At 37.4% G+C, this 16704-nt stretch overlaps 1 protein-coding gene across 3 annotated transcripts in view; it reads right to left on the reverse strand.

The window, feature by feature from the left end:
* Positions 1 to 16704, reverse strand: part of RABGAP1L (RAB GTPase activating protein 1 like) — a 742996-nt gene that overhangs the window by 176259 nt on the left and 550033 nt on the right. For all 3 annotated transcript variants that reach the window (XM_067031217.1, XM_059046250.2, XM_059046252.2), the window contains one exon: positions 12869 to 12910. In XM_067031217.1, the coding sequence (XP_066887318.1) occupies positions 12869 to 12910 (42 nt within the window). The remainder of the gene's footprint in view (positions 1 to 12868; positions 12911 to 16704) is intronic.

The following is a 16704-nucleotide window of genomic DNA, read 5'->3' on the forward strand; positions in this document are numbered from 1 at the left end:
ATGTCAACAGAATGGAAAAGGGGAATTATACTTTGAAAGGTCAAAGGAATACTTAACCAGCCAGCACAGTGCTGAATAATAACTGACTTTTTACTCTCTCAAATAAACAAGGCCCTATTTTATTTTATTTTATTTATGAGTTACATCACAGAGTTCTCAGGTACTCCCTACTTTTTTAATGTTTATTGGTCATTTTTGTTTCTATTTTTTTAATTTTTTACTGAAATAGTTTATTTACAATGTGTTAGTTTCAGATATATAGCAAAGTGATTCAGTTATACATATATATATATATATAAATATATATATGTTCTTTCTTAAAATTCTCTTCCATTATAGGTTATTACAAGATATTGAGTATAGTTCCCTGTGCTATACAGTAGCTCCTTGTTGGTTATCTATTTTATATATAGTAGTGTATGTATTTTAATCCCAAACTCCTAATTTATCTCTCCCTCCCACTTTCCCCTTTGGTAACCGTAAGTTTGTTTTCTATGTCTGTGAGTCTATCTGTTTTGTAAGTAAGTTTATTTGTATCATTATTTTAGATTCCACATATAAGTGATATATGATATTTGTCTTTCTCTGACTTCCTTCACTTAGTACCATAATCTCTAAATCCATCCATGTTGCTGCAAAGGGCATTATTTCATTCTTTTTATGGCTGAGTAATATTCCATTGTGTATATTATATATATATGTGTGTATGTGTGTGTGTGTGTGTGTGTGTGTGTGTGTATATATATATATATATATATATATATATATACACAACATTTTCTTTATCCATTCATGGGGTTCTCTATTAAGACTCTTTTCCTGGTTTGAAGATACTAATAGTGGATGAGCTATGCTTTATAAATTAGGTTTTCTGGTTAAAGCAACCCTTGGTAATCCAACGTGAATTAGCTGAATCACAATCCACACCTCAACCCAGGTACTTCTTTTGTCTCCATTTTAAAGAGGCTCCCCTTAATATACTCCTCAGGAACCTCAAGGCCCCACTGAGCCTTTGCTACAATCCTAAAACACGGGCATTGAGATGGAGGAGCACAGAGACGAAACAGACACATTAGCAATTGCTAATAAAGAAAATAAGGACCAGCCATTTTCTAAGTGTGACTGAACGCTTCCTCTAATTGCACATGTGTTTTCTTCTCCTTGTTCCCTCACTACCACTTTGTTTAGATAATTTAATTTTGAATGTTTGATCACAGTGTAGTAGATGCTTAGCTGCACACTGGGATCACCTGGGGAGTTTTTAAAAGTAGTGATGCTTGGGTCCCACCTAGATATTCAAATGAAATTGCTCTGTACAACTCAGAATCAGAAAATGTGTAAAGCTAACTCTAATATACAGGAGATTCTGATGTAGAGTTAAGTCTGAGAATTCCTGCTCTAAGTAACTCATGAGTATTCCTACCCTTCTGGTTCCGGAACTGCCTGCATCATATTTGAGGGTGAGGGATGGGTGAGAGGAGGCATTCAGAAATGTTCAATTTAAACAAATTCCTTGGGACTTAGGTGATTCTGGAGGACACTAATGGTTAAGAATCACTTTGAGTTATACTGCTGTAGGGACTTGCAATACTGTGACATAACTAAAATAAATTGGGACAGTCTCTTACTGTAGATTGGTGGGAAGATTTTTTTTTTTGAGGGAGGAGAAGGGAAGTGAGAAAAAGAGATTTTATGTTCACATGCATTAAGAGGTCTGTCAGATACTACCTTAAACAACTTAAGAAAAGGGACTATGTGTCTACTGTTGTATCCATATCATTAAGCACAGTGCCTGGCTCACAATAGGTGCTCAAAAGTCATTTGCTGAATGAACAAATAAATGAACAAATGTTATTAGTATACAATGCATTTCATGTGTCCTAGGAGAGTTCTGAATAGAGAATGGAAGATGAGTTGGTAGATAGCAAGTGAAAGATCACAAAATAACAGGTTATTAAAGGTGAGAAAACAAAGAAGTCCTAAAAAGGAATGGTAGGAGGTTATTTTAGCTGTAGAAGGGGCACTGGACAAGGAAGCAGGATAGGACACCCAGGGCATGGCTTATGAGAGAGCTTCCAGCCTACTGACAGCAGGGTAAACTGGAAGCTTTTGAAGGGGGCCTAAATAAGAAATATGAATGGTTATTTCTCCAATGGAATTCCAGACAGATTTCTGGAAAGAAGGTTCAGTGACATAAAAACTTGTAGTAGCAAGCTACTGATATGAGGGAAGTTTATTTGAGGAAAGAGATGTTTCAGTTAAGCATCTGGATTCTGTTTGATATACAAATCAGAATCACACAAGCTGAACTGGAGAAAAAGAAAAAAATAGTATTGTAACACAAATAGATTTTCTATTTCTCATGTAATGTGAAATTATTTCTTTCTAAAAGCTGAATACTGAAGTAAATGGAGTAGGCAGGGACAAATGAATAATCTCTGAGAAAGAAAATTTTTAATTAAGCAAGTAGATTACATACACCCAGACATACACAAAGCTTCTTCTTTTAAAAATAATAAAATCTGCAAAAAAGTCAATTATACTTCAATATAGCTGGAAAAAAAAGTACTGGAGTTTCCTATAAATCTAGTCTGAATCACAGTGATGACAAACACAAAAAATCACATATAAGAGTACAATAAAGGTTTCTCCAGAAGAAGGGGAAGAGCTTCACTACTCCTTATGCATGGCAATTTTGATCTTTGGCAAATAATTTGTTCATCACCCTAATATGGTTGAACTACTACCACATGTGGCAGAAAAAGGTGGTGGTGATAGTAGTGGTAGTGGTGATCCAGAAATGGAGATCTAAGTATTAAAAACTTTTCTGAAAGCAAGTAAATGAGATCAAGAGCAAGACAAAGATGTAGGCCCTTTCCACTTTTATTCAACTTTGCTCTGGAGCACCCTGAGCCCTGCCCTCCCCATGCAGTAGCCTAGAGGCAACCAGCCTGGATGGGTGTCCTGAGCCCCACCCAACCTGTGCAGAGACTGAGCCACAACCAGTACAGTAGAGCTTCCCAAGTCCCACCTTAGCACAGAAGTAATAGAGGTGCAACTGGACTGGGTGAGCACCCTAAGCCTTGCTCCTCTTACACAGCAAATGAGTCACAACTGGTTGGGCGAGTGCTCTTAACCTTTCCCACTCCACACAGAGCTGGGACAGGTGAGCACACAGAGTTCTGCCCTCCCTGCATAGCAGCTCAGCAGAAACCAGGCTGGACCAGGGCCCTGAACCCCACTCTCCCTGTGCAGCAAATGGGCCACGAGCAGGTGAGCACCTGGAACTCCACCCTCCCCTCACAGCAGTCTCAGCCCTATTACAAGCAGCAGGTGCATGTAGCCCATGTGACAGATACCCATAGAGGGCCTGGTTCTGGTGGCCAGTGGAGACTGTGCTTCTTGGCCACAAGGAACAGCTCCTACCAAAGACCACTCCTTCAAGACTGAGGGAGATAGGCATTTTCCCTAATACATACAAACACAGAGACAGGTAAAATGAGGAGATGGAGGAATATGTTCCAAACCAAAGAACATGGCAAATCCCTAGAAAAAAAGACCTTAATGAAATGGAGATAAGCAACCTACCTAATAAAGAGTTCAAAATAATGATCATAACGATGCTCACTGATCTCAGGAGAAGAATGGAAGAACACAGACAGAACTTCAACAAATATATAGAAAATATAAGAAAGAATCAAACAGAAATTATACTAAACTGAAAAATACACTAGAAGGGTTCAATAGCAGAATGGATGAAATACAAGCACGAATCAGTGAGTGGAAAGACAAAGCAATGGAAAACACCCAGACAGAGCAGCAAACTGAAAAAAGAACTTTAAAAAGTGAGGAAGGGACTTCCCTGGTGGCACAGTGGTTAAGAATCTGCCTGCCAATGCAGGGGACACAGGTTCAAGCCCTGGTCCGGGAAGATCCCACATGCTGCAGAGCAAGTAAGCCCTTGCACCACAACTACTAAGCCTGTGCTCTAGAGCCTGCAAGCCACAACTACTGAGCCCTCATGCCACAACTACTGAAGCCCACGCGTCTAGAGCCCGTACTCCACAACAAGAGAGGCCACCACAATGAGAAGCATGTGCACCACAACAAGGAGTAGCCCCCACTCACCGCAACTAGAGAAAGCCTGTGCACAGCAACAAAGACCCAACATAGCCAAAACTAAATAAATTAATTAATTTTTTTAAAAAGTGAGGAATCATTAAGGGACCTCTGGGACAAGATCAAGTGAAATAACATTTATGTGACAGGGGGTCTGAAGAGGATAGGAGAAAAAGAAAAAGCCAGAAAAATTATTTGAAGAAATAACAAGTGAAAATTTCCCTAATTTGGGGAAGGAAAAAGACATCCAGGTCCAGGAAGCCCAGAAAGTTCCAAATAGGATGAATCCAAAGAGAAACACACTGAGACACATTATAATTAAAATGGTAAAAGTTAAGGATAGAGACTCTTAAAACCAGCAAGAGAAAAGCAACTTATTACTTACAAGGGAAACCCCATAAGGCCATCAGCAGATTTTTTTCAGCAGAAACTTAACAGGCCAGAAAAGAGTGGCATGACATATTCAAAATGCTGAAAGAAAAAAAAACCCTGCCAACCAAGAATTCTCTACCCGACAAAGTTATTGTTCAGAATTTAAGGAGAGATTAAGAGTTTTCCAGATAAGCAAAAGCTAAAGGAGTTCATCACCACTAAGTTGGCCTTATAAGAAATATTAAAGGGACTTCCCTAAACTAAAAAGGAAAGGCACTAATAATGAGAACATATGAAAGTAAAAATCATACCAAAAAAGATAAACAAATACTAAAAGTAGTGGATTAATCACTTAAAAAACATATATGAAGGGTTAGACAAAATTATTAAAATTAATTAAAAATACAATAAGTAAGAGATACATAAACTAAAAAGATGTAAAATGTGTGTCATCAAAAATATGAAATGCAGGGACTGTACATTCATAGGATGTTACATGTAAACCCCACAGTAACCACAAAGAAAAAACTTATAGTAAATACACAGAAGAAAATGAGAAAGGGATCTAGATATAATACTAAAGAAAACAATCAAAACACAAGGGAAGAGAGAAAGAGACGAAGAAAGGAACAGAGAGGAGCTACAAAAACAGCCAGAAAAAAAATAACAAAATGACAATAAGTACATACTTATCAAAAATTACTTTAAACATCAATGGACAAAATTCTCCAGACAAAAGACACAGAGTAGCTGAATGGTTAAAAAAATAAGACCTATATGCTGCCTACAAGAGACTCACTTCAACCTAAAGACAGTTGTAGACTGAAAGTGAAGGGATAGGAAAAGATATACCATACAATTGGAAACAAAAAGAAAGAAGCTGGGATATCAATATTTATATCAGAAAAATGAACTTTAAAACAAAGACTGTAACAGGAGACAAAGAAGGACATTACATAATGATAAAGGGGTCAATCCAACAAGAAGATATAACATTTGCAAGAATTAATACACCCAACATAGGAGCACCTAAATATATTGGGTTTGCCAAAAAGTTCATTTGGTTTCTTCCATAACACCTTATGAAAACCCAAACGAATCTTTTGGCCAACCCAATATAAAGTAAATATTAATAGAAATAAAGAGAGAAATAGACAGCAATACAATTATAGTAGGGGACTTGAATGATGCCACTTACATGAATGAGTAGAGCATCCAGACAGAAAATAAATAAGGGAATATTGGTTTTAAATGATCAAGGGACTTAATAGAGATATACAGCATATTTCATCCAAAAAGAACACAATGCATTCTTTTCAAGTGCACACGAATCATTCTCCAGGATAGATCACACATTAGGCCACAAAACAAGTCTCAATACATTTAAGAAGATTAAAATCTTATCAAGAATCTCTTCCAACCATGATGATATAAAACCAGAAATTAATTATAAGAAAACTGGTAAAGACACAAACACATGGAGATCAAACAACATGCTATTAAACAACCAATGGGTCAATAAAGAAATCAAAGAGGAAAGTTTTAAAAACCTTGAGACAAAGAGAAATGGAAACATGATGTTCCAAAATATTTCAGATGCAGCAAAAGCAGTTCTAAGAGGGAAGTTCACAGCAATATAGGCATACTTCAGGAAACAAGAAAAATCTTAACTGAAAAAGCCTAACTTTACATTTAAAGGAAATAGAAAAAGAAGAACAAACACAGCCAAAAGTTAGTAGAAGGAAGGAAATAATAAAAACCCGAAGAGAAATAAATGAAATAGAGACCAAAAAAAACAAAAAATAGAAATGATCAATAAAACTAAAAGCTGGTTCTTTAGAAAGATAAACAAAATCAAAAAACCTTCAGCCAGACTCATCAAGAAAAAAGGAGGGCCCAAATAAATAAAATCAGAAATGAAAGAGGAAAAATTACTACCAATATCACAGAAGTACAAAGGATCATAAGAGAATACTATGTATAATTATACAACAACAAATCAGCCAACCTACAAGAAATGGATAAATTCCTGAAAACATACAATCTTCCAAGACTGAATCATGAAGAAACATAAAATCTGAACAGACTGATTACTAGTAATGAAATTGAATCCATAATCAAAAAACCCTCAACAAAAAAAAGTTCCCATCCAGAGGGTTTCACAGGTGAATTCGGCCAAATATTTAAAGAAGAGTTGATACCTATATTTCTCAAATTATTCCAAAAAACTGAAGAGGAAGGAACTCTTTCAAACTCACTTTACGATGCCAGCATTTCCCTAATACCAAACCAGACAAAGACACTACAAAAAGGAAAATTTCAGGCTAATAACGCTGATGAACTTGGATACAAAATTCCTCAACAAAATATATTAGCAGGTGGGCTTCCCTGGTGGCGCAGTGGTTGAGAGTCCGCCTGCCGACGCAGGGGACATGGTTCGTGCCCCAGTCCGGGAAGATCCCACATGCTGCGGAGTGGCTGGGCCCGTGAGCCATGGCTGCTGAGCCTGCGCATCCAGAGCCTGTGCTCTGCGACAGGACACAGCAGTGAGAGGCCTGCGTACCGAAAAAAAAAAAATATATATATATATATATATACATTAGCAGGGACTTCCCTGGTGACGCAATGGATAAGACTCCATGCTCCCAGTGCAGGGGGCCTGGGTTCAATCCCTGGTCAGGGAACTAGATCCCACATGCATGCTGCAACTAAGAGTTCACATGCCGCAACTAAGGAGCCTGTGAGCTGTAACTAAGAAGCCCTCCTGCCACAACTAAGGAACAAGTGAGCCGCAAATAAGGAGCCCTAGAACTGCAACTAAGGACCCTGCCTGCTGCAACTAAAAGGAGCCCACATGCCACAACTAAGGAGCCCACGAGGCACAACTAAGGAGCCTGCCTGCTGCAACTAAAACCCAGTGCAACTAAATAACTAAATAAATATTAGCAAACCAAATTCAACAGTACATTAAAAAAACATACACCATGATCAAGTAGGATTTATCCCAAGGATGCAAGGGTGGTTTAACACCTGCAAATAAATCAATGTGATGTGTAACATTAACAGAATAAAGGCTGAAGGTCAATGGAATTCCAAATTGATGACTAGGGACAAATAAAGGAGTGAGTAAAGGAAAATGAGAAGAAGCAGAGAGGGAGATAAAAAATAAGAAGCCAAAGGAGAATGGAAGAAGGAGAGAAGAAGGGGGAGGGGGAGGGGAGGGAGAGAGAAAGGAGGAGGAGGAAGAGGAGAAGCTCTACGTGTAATAATAGCACCTGCATGCTCTGTAGTACTTACTAAGTTACACGCACCAATCATATATTAACTCATTAAACTCTAACAACAATCCCATGTGATCGGTATTACTAATATTCCCATTTTAAAGATGGGTAAACTGTTAAGTTCCCTAAGATCACTGGATAAACTGTCAAGAGATGGGATTTGACCTCAGGAGGAAGAGGGGGAGGAGGAGAAAAGGAAGTGCTATGTCATGCTGCTTTGATAACTGGTGAGAGATTAAGTTAGATAAGAATGGAAAGATGTCTACTAGATTTCATTAGTGACAACCAAAAACGCTTCAATAGAATGATAAGGAAACACACCATAGCGGAGAGGGTTGAAAAGCCAAAAACATCAAAGATATATACTTAAGAAGTTTCACATAATACATAAAGCCGCTCCAAGCTAAGGCTCATTCTTCTAAAATTTAGCCAGGATCAGCTAACTTCCTTAAAAAAACTAGATGTTTCTAAACAAAAGAACATAACACTGGAGTCTTCAAAACTGTCTGAGGAGTTTCATTTGTTTACAACTAAACAAATTATTAGTAATAATTACTTTTTAAGCTGCTTTGTTTTAAAACTTGCTTTCAGGGTCCACAAAAGTGCATATTTAGAAATTTTGTTTTTTCAAGAGTATGGTTGCTAACAGAAAGCAATTTTGCAATATGCATCAAAAATTAAAATGTGATTATAGTTTGAACTAGCAATTACATTCCTAGGAATTTATCCTAAAGATATTATTAGATAAGTATGCAAAGACAGACGTTTAAGGATGTTTGTTACAGTTTTGTTTAACAGGAAACTCTGGAAACAACTTTAATGTCCATAAAAATTAAATATAAAATGGTTAAATAAATTATGATACATACAACAGAAAAATAAGCAGCCATTTAAAAGGCTAAGCAGGGCTTCCCTGGTGGCGTAGTGGTTGAGAGTCTGCCTGCCGATGCAGGGTACACGAGTTTGTGCCCTGGTCCGGGAACATCCCACATGCGGCGGAGGGGCTGGGCCCGTGAGCCATGGCCGCTGAGCCTGCGTGTCAGGAGCCTGTGCTCCACAACAGGAGAGGCCACAACAGTGAGAAGCCCGTGTACCGCAAAAAAAAAAAAAAAAAAAAAAAAAATGCTAAGCAAGTTCTATGTGTAATAACAGCACCTGGATGCACTGTAGTGCTTACTAAGTTACAGGCACCAACTGCATATTAACTCATTAAACCTGAACAACAATCTTATGGGATAGGTATTACTAACCTCCCCACTTTAAAGAATGGAGAAACTGTAATTTACCTAAGATCACCGGATAAATTGTGTGAGATGGGATTTAAACTCAATCAGTCTGGCTCCAGCATCCATGCTTTTAACCACTACATGTGTGTAGTGAGGAAAGATATGCATAATATATTATTACATGAAAAACACTCTTGTTCAACAGCATTTTTTTAAAGAAAATAAATATGTTCATCCTTTCACATTGTTCTTCTAGATTTACCTACTACCTCCCCATCTTCTTATCTGTAACCTTCAAAGCCATATTAAAACATATTTGTTTATACATACATATATGTGTATATGTAGGTAGGTAATGCATGCTTACATATTCAATAGACTAAAAGCATGGGAGAAAGATTTTATACCCAATTTTTATTATGGTTACCTCTGGGGTACGGTTATGAATGGAGTTTTCTTTTTTTCTACTGGAGTATAGCTGATTTACAATGTTGCATTAGTTTCAGGTGTACAGCAAAGTGAATCAGTTGTACATATACTTATATCCATTTTTTTTTTAGATTCCTTTCCCTTATAGGTTATTACAGAATATTGAGTAGAGTTCCCTGTGCTATACGGTAGGTCCTTATTAGTTATCTATTTTATATATAGTAGTGTGTGTATGTCAATCCCAGCACATGTAAGACACAAAATGAGCTTGGGGGTGGGGGAGAGAAAAACATTCTGTCATTTACTTCTTAATCATTGTTGGAAAGCAAAGAGCCTATTCTGATTGGAAATTTTCTCTGCCAACATGAAGTGGCTAAGATTAATTCTGACTGATCATCTCCAATCTATTATAATATACTATGCTATGACTACTGAATGTTTCATATAATAAGTGAATTAGATTTTTAGGAATATATCCAACCTACCTAGTGGACACTGCCAACATCCTAAATGATTTAATGATGCTACCTACTAGAGTGAATCATTCTTTTAGCTCAATAGCTTTCTAGTTGCCTGGTAGACTGTTTCTAACCCAAAAGGAAGCAGCTCCCATTCAGAAAGTAGGTGTCTATAAACCATACTGAGCAACAGAGACATTTACCTATGTTTATGCTGTTTAAAATTATAAATTCAGCTTTGCCTTTTCTAAGCCAAAAGATTTTAGGTCATCTGGGGCCTTGGTTCTCTCAATAATCAACTGAGGGAGAGAATTAGATCGTTTTCTCTAACACAGTTCATGATTCTCCTACAAATAACACATTTGATGTGTGCTAATGAGATAACCTACATTAACACTTAGAGCACAGTAAGTGCTCAAGTAATGTTATTTCCCTTTCTGATTCCCCTCATCACAAGAAATACAGAGAAATCTAAAGTCCCTCTGCAGCTATACTGAAAATTAGTTAGGCTGGGTTCATAAGCACTTTGAACTATCCCTAATTGTGTTATTCTGATATAAACAAGTTTATATTCTTTTATCTGATAGATTAGAAGCTAAAAGTTAGTCACTGTCAAATGTGTTTGGAGTATTCTTTTTCTAGGCGGGGCAATCAGATCAATTAAGTACACTTCAGTGCAGCCTATATATGTACTGTCTCTACATGGGGTCAGCTCCAGGATTCAAACAAGGAAGAGAGATAAATATAAACCTTTAGTAATGGGAAAGCTCTCCTTTTTATTTTCTCTAACTAGACATTCTCCAAGATGATATTAGATGAGTATCCATGCATTGCTAGAGAAGATACAAAAGCCTTTCTGCCCAGTGGCCAGAGAATGTCCCCTGCACAGGCCATGTCTGGGTTAACATGGCCATAAATAAATGAAAACAATACAATCAAGCCCCCAAAACCTGTCCACCAGGGGGATAATTTACCAGATGAATATATTATTAGGCTGATACGGAGTACAGGTCTGATAGCCAGAGGCGAAGTCCTGGGTTACCCGCAAAAGACAGACTAAGCTTGGGCTAAGAGCACTAGTAAAGAAAGGTCATTAAAAATGAGAAAAGGCATTTTGGGAAAGATGTAATATCTGAAACAAAAAAATTAGACATGATAGGAAAAATCAAAACTTTGTTGGACTTCCTTATACTTACTTTATGGTTTAATATTGTTTTTAGTCTTAATTACATAATACTTTCACTGCTTAGGCAGTCTAAAAGTCTTATTCCAACCCTCTGCAGAAAGCATCTTTTGGTTTTGATTTGTTTTAATGACAAGAAAAAAAAATGAGGTAGAGATCCATGATTTCATTGAAAGACATAAGCAAAGACGCTTGTTACTTTATTGAAAATCTATTTTTTTAATTGAAAATCTTTAAAATATTTTTCCTTAACTTCTAAAGTAACTTTGTCATATGAACTGTTCATATCTAAACTCAAAATGATTTAATGAAAAATTTGAAGTACAGTTTATGAACTCCATAAAAAACAAATGCTTAACAGAATCAGAGATGAGGAGCAGCAGCCACATCTTGAGATGCATAGGGCCTATATTATGGGATGCCTTTGTTTTGAATCAAGGTATTTAATGGTTAAGTATGGAAGCTCTCCTAAAATATCAAGAGCTTCTCTGAAGATTCAAATTATTATCTCTTGGGAAATCTGAAAGAATTATAGGGAATCTAGTAACAAATTCTGAATTACTTTGTCAGTATAATAGTAATCACAGGGGGCTTCCCTGCTGGCACAGTGGTTGAGAGTTCACCTGCCAATGCAGGGGACACAGGTTCGAGCCCTGGTCTGGGAAGATCCCACATGCCGGAGCAACTGGGCCCGTGAGCCACAATTATTGAGCCTGTGCTCCGCAACGGGAGAGGCCGCAACAGTGAAAGGCCCGCGCACCGCGATGAAGAGTGGCCCCCACTCGCCGCAACTAGAGAAAGCCCTTGCACAGAAACGAAGACCCAACACAGCCATAAATAAATAAATTAATAATTTTTTTAAAAATTGCAACCTCCCATCCCCCTTTCCTGTTTTAAAAAAAATAGTTATCACAATAATGACAGCTACCATTTATTAGGCGATACAATTTTCCAGACATTATGTTAAGAGAATTTTATGTATCATATCATTTAGAAATCCTATAAATTAGTTTTCATTATTATCTCAAAATTCAGGGTCTGAATAATTTGCCCAAAGTCATACACTAGAGCTGATATTAGAACCAAATCTGGAGCCAGTGTCTGCAATTTTAACCATTACAATTTACTGAGAAAAGGGTGAGCCTGCATCTTTTCATAAACAAGGCAATTATCACCTTCAATAACAGAACTTCATCTTTAACTGAAGGACAAAAACCAACCAGGTTATTTTCATCAACTCTGCAGCAAATGTCTTGCTGTTTCCACACTTATAAAGCTGCACTGATAGGTTGATATAAAACCCAACAAGGTAATTATAATTGAATTCTAACATGTCTTATAAATTTCCAGCTATCAGAGAAAGAACTGCAAATTGAAATGTAGCAGTTTCTTTTTTAGTCAGTGTATTACAGAAGCTTTCTAATAATTCAATTATATGTTTAGGTACCTTTAGGGATGTTATTATGATAAGTATTTTAAGAAGAAAGCCGGCATTATTTTGACAGAAAACAGGTTTTTTTCTCATATCATACAACTTGAATGAATGGAAATATTTTTATCTTACTGGAAAAAGTGCTGTGATAGTAAGATTCAATGGATTGTAAGAAAACCAAACTTGAAATAAACAACAACAAAAAAGGATGGGGGAAGGAGAGAGGATCAGAGTTCCTCAGAGAAGTCGGTTTTTTTTTTCTTTTTCTCAAGAATCTAGAATGAGTCAAAGGCTGTAAATTGAATGATGCCCAGTTCCAAGGGAAGAGAGGTAAGAGTTTGGTAACTTAAACATAAAAACAGACTTACCTTTAGGAGAGCCAAGGCTACATGAAAGATTATGTTCAAACCCTGAAATAGAAAAAGAGAGTCAAAATCAATACTGTCACATCTATCACTATTTTATTAAGTATTTTCCCAAGACTTCTGTATATCATTAATAAAATGTTTTCATTTTCACATACAATAATAATTAACATGAGATTTCTAAAGGTATTTTTTCTTCTCTGAGAGGCTTATTATAAATTTTAGGTGCTATTTAATTAATGCTCAAATAAAATTATTGTTTTTACAATAAATTGGCTCAGGGCTTGCAAAAGTCAAGTTCCTTGATCAAAATGGCAGTGACACCGAAGTCTAAAATTATTAATTGAAATTTGTAAGTCTTATCTGTGTGATGTGGTTAAACTGCCAGTGGCGAACAAAACAAAACAAAGAAAAATAGTGTTGCTGATAACTGGGACAGAATGTATGAGGGGAATTGTAAGCATCACACTGGATTTCCACTACTGTTCTTATTGCTTTGTTGTTTGTTTTAGTGCTTGCTTTCAAGTAGTATGTGTACAGCTAGAGGTGGTAATTAGGGGCTATTTGCTAGACTCCCTTGTCCATTTTTTCCTGAAAACCAGAGCAATATTTCCTCATGAATAAAGAAATTAAATAGTTTTTAAGAAGCTGTACTGGGGCTGAATTTTGACTGAGTTCAGCCCAATGACTCCGAAGAAATGTTGAGATATTAAAGTCAAGAGACAGAAATCTTAAATGCTCAAGATGACAGAGTCAGAAACAAAGTTGCCACAGAATAACGCAGTTTCCTTGTCATGCAAGTCATCATACGTAAGAAAGACCTTTCAAATTTGAGCTGACATCTCCCATAAATCCAGGGTCTATTTGATGTGCCCTCTTCAGCTTGGTCACAAATATAATCTATCTACCTTCTGGATATAGAGCTGTACCAGATGTGTTATGCAAAAAACCTTTAATAAACCATCCTTTTAATGTCTCCAAAATCAGAAGCAAGAATTAGGACTAGGTAATTGATGCCGAAAACTCGGCTTCTGTGCCCCAGTGCCGAATTGAATCTCGGAGAGAGAGTTTTCGGTGAAGTAGAAAACAATAGTTTTTTTGCTTTGCCAGGCAAAGGGGGACGCAGCGGGCTCCTGCCCTGAAAAACTGTGTGTCCCAACTGGGAGGATTTGGTGAGTTTTACAGCAATAGTTCAAGGGTGGGGTTGCTGATAAGATTAGGGTGTGTGAAAGGCCTACAGTCCTTTAATCTGGTCTCAGGTAATCTCTTGATGGCCTTCTCTGGTTTCTTTAATCTGGCCTTAGGTGGCCTTCTCTGGTGCCCCTCCCTTGTCTCTGAATCCTCTCCCTTCGCTGAATAGCAACTGTTGGAATCTGCCTTTTGGGACTCAGGAAGGTCACAGAGGCTGGAGTTTGTTCCCTGCAAACAAGGAACATGGGGCACAGAAAGGTTTCTGTGCCCCGGAGCCCCAGAGGGTCCTGCTCAGTTTCATAATTAGAGTGCATTCATGTTATAATATGCTAATCTTTCATAGTCAACTACCAAACATATGACATAATAGTAAGAAGGGATGAATGATAAATGCAAAATCTTCGGTTGAAGGTTTTGGGTGTACTCAGTTAATCCTTTAAGAATCAGAAAGCAGTAGGAAGTATAATCAGGCCAGGAGACAAAATCAAATTGACAGAGTACATCACCACTCCAAGCAATGATTCTAGACTGGTTTTGATCACAATTAGAAAAAAAAGACCACGATCACAATCAAAAGAACATGGGTTACAATTAAGCAGAATTTGCTTTCCTCATCTAAATTTGGGTCCTCACCCGCTAGCTGCTGCCCACTTGTAGGCCCTGCTACACATCCTCCGGCCCCACATCACAGCAGCTAGGCATTAGTGAATCCTCACAACCTGAGTGCTGATCAAGCCGCCATCAGGACTAAATCCAGTGTCTCTGGCTCTTGTTTTTCTAGTCACTGCTGGCAATGTAAACATCTCTTGTCTCTAGTTCTCTAATCTCAAAATGCTCTGGTCCTTTCTCCTAAACCAGTCTCCTATTCTTCCCTCTCCTTCCCAAACCCCTTCAGGGTATTCCATTCCATGTTCAACCAACTCTGCTATGTTCTCAACCTCCCTGCCAAACATATCCCCTGACTGCTTGCTTTCACAGGAAGAGTGAAATCTCAGTGATCCACATAACAACCTGTATTATGATTCCCATTTTTCAGAATATGAACTTGACTAGCCTAAGGTTATATATGCATTTAGTAGTAGCAGGCTAGGATCATTCGCCAAGCCTCCTAATGCGTAGTTTCAGGGCATTTTCACCACACAGTGCTGGTGTAATGTACTTAATAAGGCCTTATATGATGACCAAATGAATGAACTATACTAGCTATCCCCAAATTTTCTGGGATTTATTCTTTTCCATATGGACCTAACTAGACCAATTTGTAGAAGCAGCATCAAATGACAGTAAGAAACCTTGTTTTTCAATGATCTCAAACTATTGGACAACTGAGCTATGGAAAACACAAACAAGAACTTGGAGAAAAAAAAAAAATCTCTAGATAGCCAAAATAGCTCTCGCTAATACCAGGAAAAAAATTTATTCAATTTTAATTTCATTTACACCTAGAATTAGTTTGGTAAAACGATTTTATAGAATTAGTGTTATAATACGATTTTATAGAATTAGTTTGGTAGTACGATTTTATAGTTTACAGATATCAGAAGTAGCAAAGTAAAAGACAAAGTATGTGGTAGATGGGGTTAGGGACAGAGTCTGTTGAGACAGTTGCCAGAATCAAAATATTAGATCTGATAGAAACAGAAGATAAACTTTAAAAAAAATGTGTAGCAATCCGGGCTCTTTTAGTGGAGCCAATAGCCCTTCAATAGTTAACATTAGTTCACTGTGATAATCTCAGCCATGCTAATGACGGCTTACATTATATTCGAAACATCGTGCTTAAGGGAGCATAGTCTGTGTTTTAAATAAAAAGTAGATTTTCTTTAAGTTTGGGAAGCTAAAGAGGTAACTTTCAGTTATCAGAAAATTTTATATATGTAAATTCTTTAAATAAGTTCATAATAATAAACTATTATTGCACCTGCTTACATGAAACCCTAGATACTATCCACAAAAATGAAGAAAAGTAAAGACTTTCATAAGCCTTCAACTAAAGTAGAATAGTGTGGCCAGACTATGCAAACAAAGGTATTTTGAGACCTATAAGTTGTTGAAAATCAGGAAAAACTTGCTATTCTAGCCAGTGCTTAACTTCACTACAAAATGTATCCTGATTTCCTAAGATGAGAATAAAAAAGGCAACTTTAGTTGGATATTTTAAAATATCTATTTTCTCTTTTAAATAAGACTTACTCCCATTTAGGGATACAATTAGCGGTATCATTAAATTATAATAATCTTCCTCAGGCCAACATTTGGGCACTACAAATAGGTTGCTTTTTTAAAAAAATAAATTTATTTATTTATTTATATATTTATTTATGGCTGCATTGGGTCTTCGTTGCTGCACGTGGGCTTTCTCTAGTTGCAGTGACCTGGGGCTACTCTTCATTGCAGTGCACAGGCTTCTCATTGCGGTGGCTTCCCTTGTTGCAGAGCAGGGCCTCTAGGCATGTGGGCTTCAGTAGCTGCGGCCCGCAGGCTCATTAGTTATGGCTCGCAGGCTCTAGAGTGCAGGTTCAGTAGCTGTGGCGCACAGGCTTAGCTGCTCCACAGCATGTGGGATCTTCCCAGACCAAGGCTCGAATCCCTGTCCCCTGAACTGGCAGGTGGATTCTTAACCACTGTGCCGCCAGGGAAGTTCCAAT

The sequence above is a fragment of the Kogia breviceps genome, chromosome 1, assembly GCF_026419965.1.
Source record: "Kogia breviceps isolate mKogBre1 chromosome 1, mKogBre1 haplotype 1, whole genome shotgun sequence".
Lineage (NCBI taxonomy): Eukaryota > Metazoa > Chordata > Mammalia > Artiodactyla > Physeteridae > Kogia > Kogia breviceps.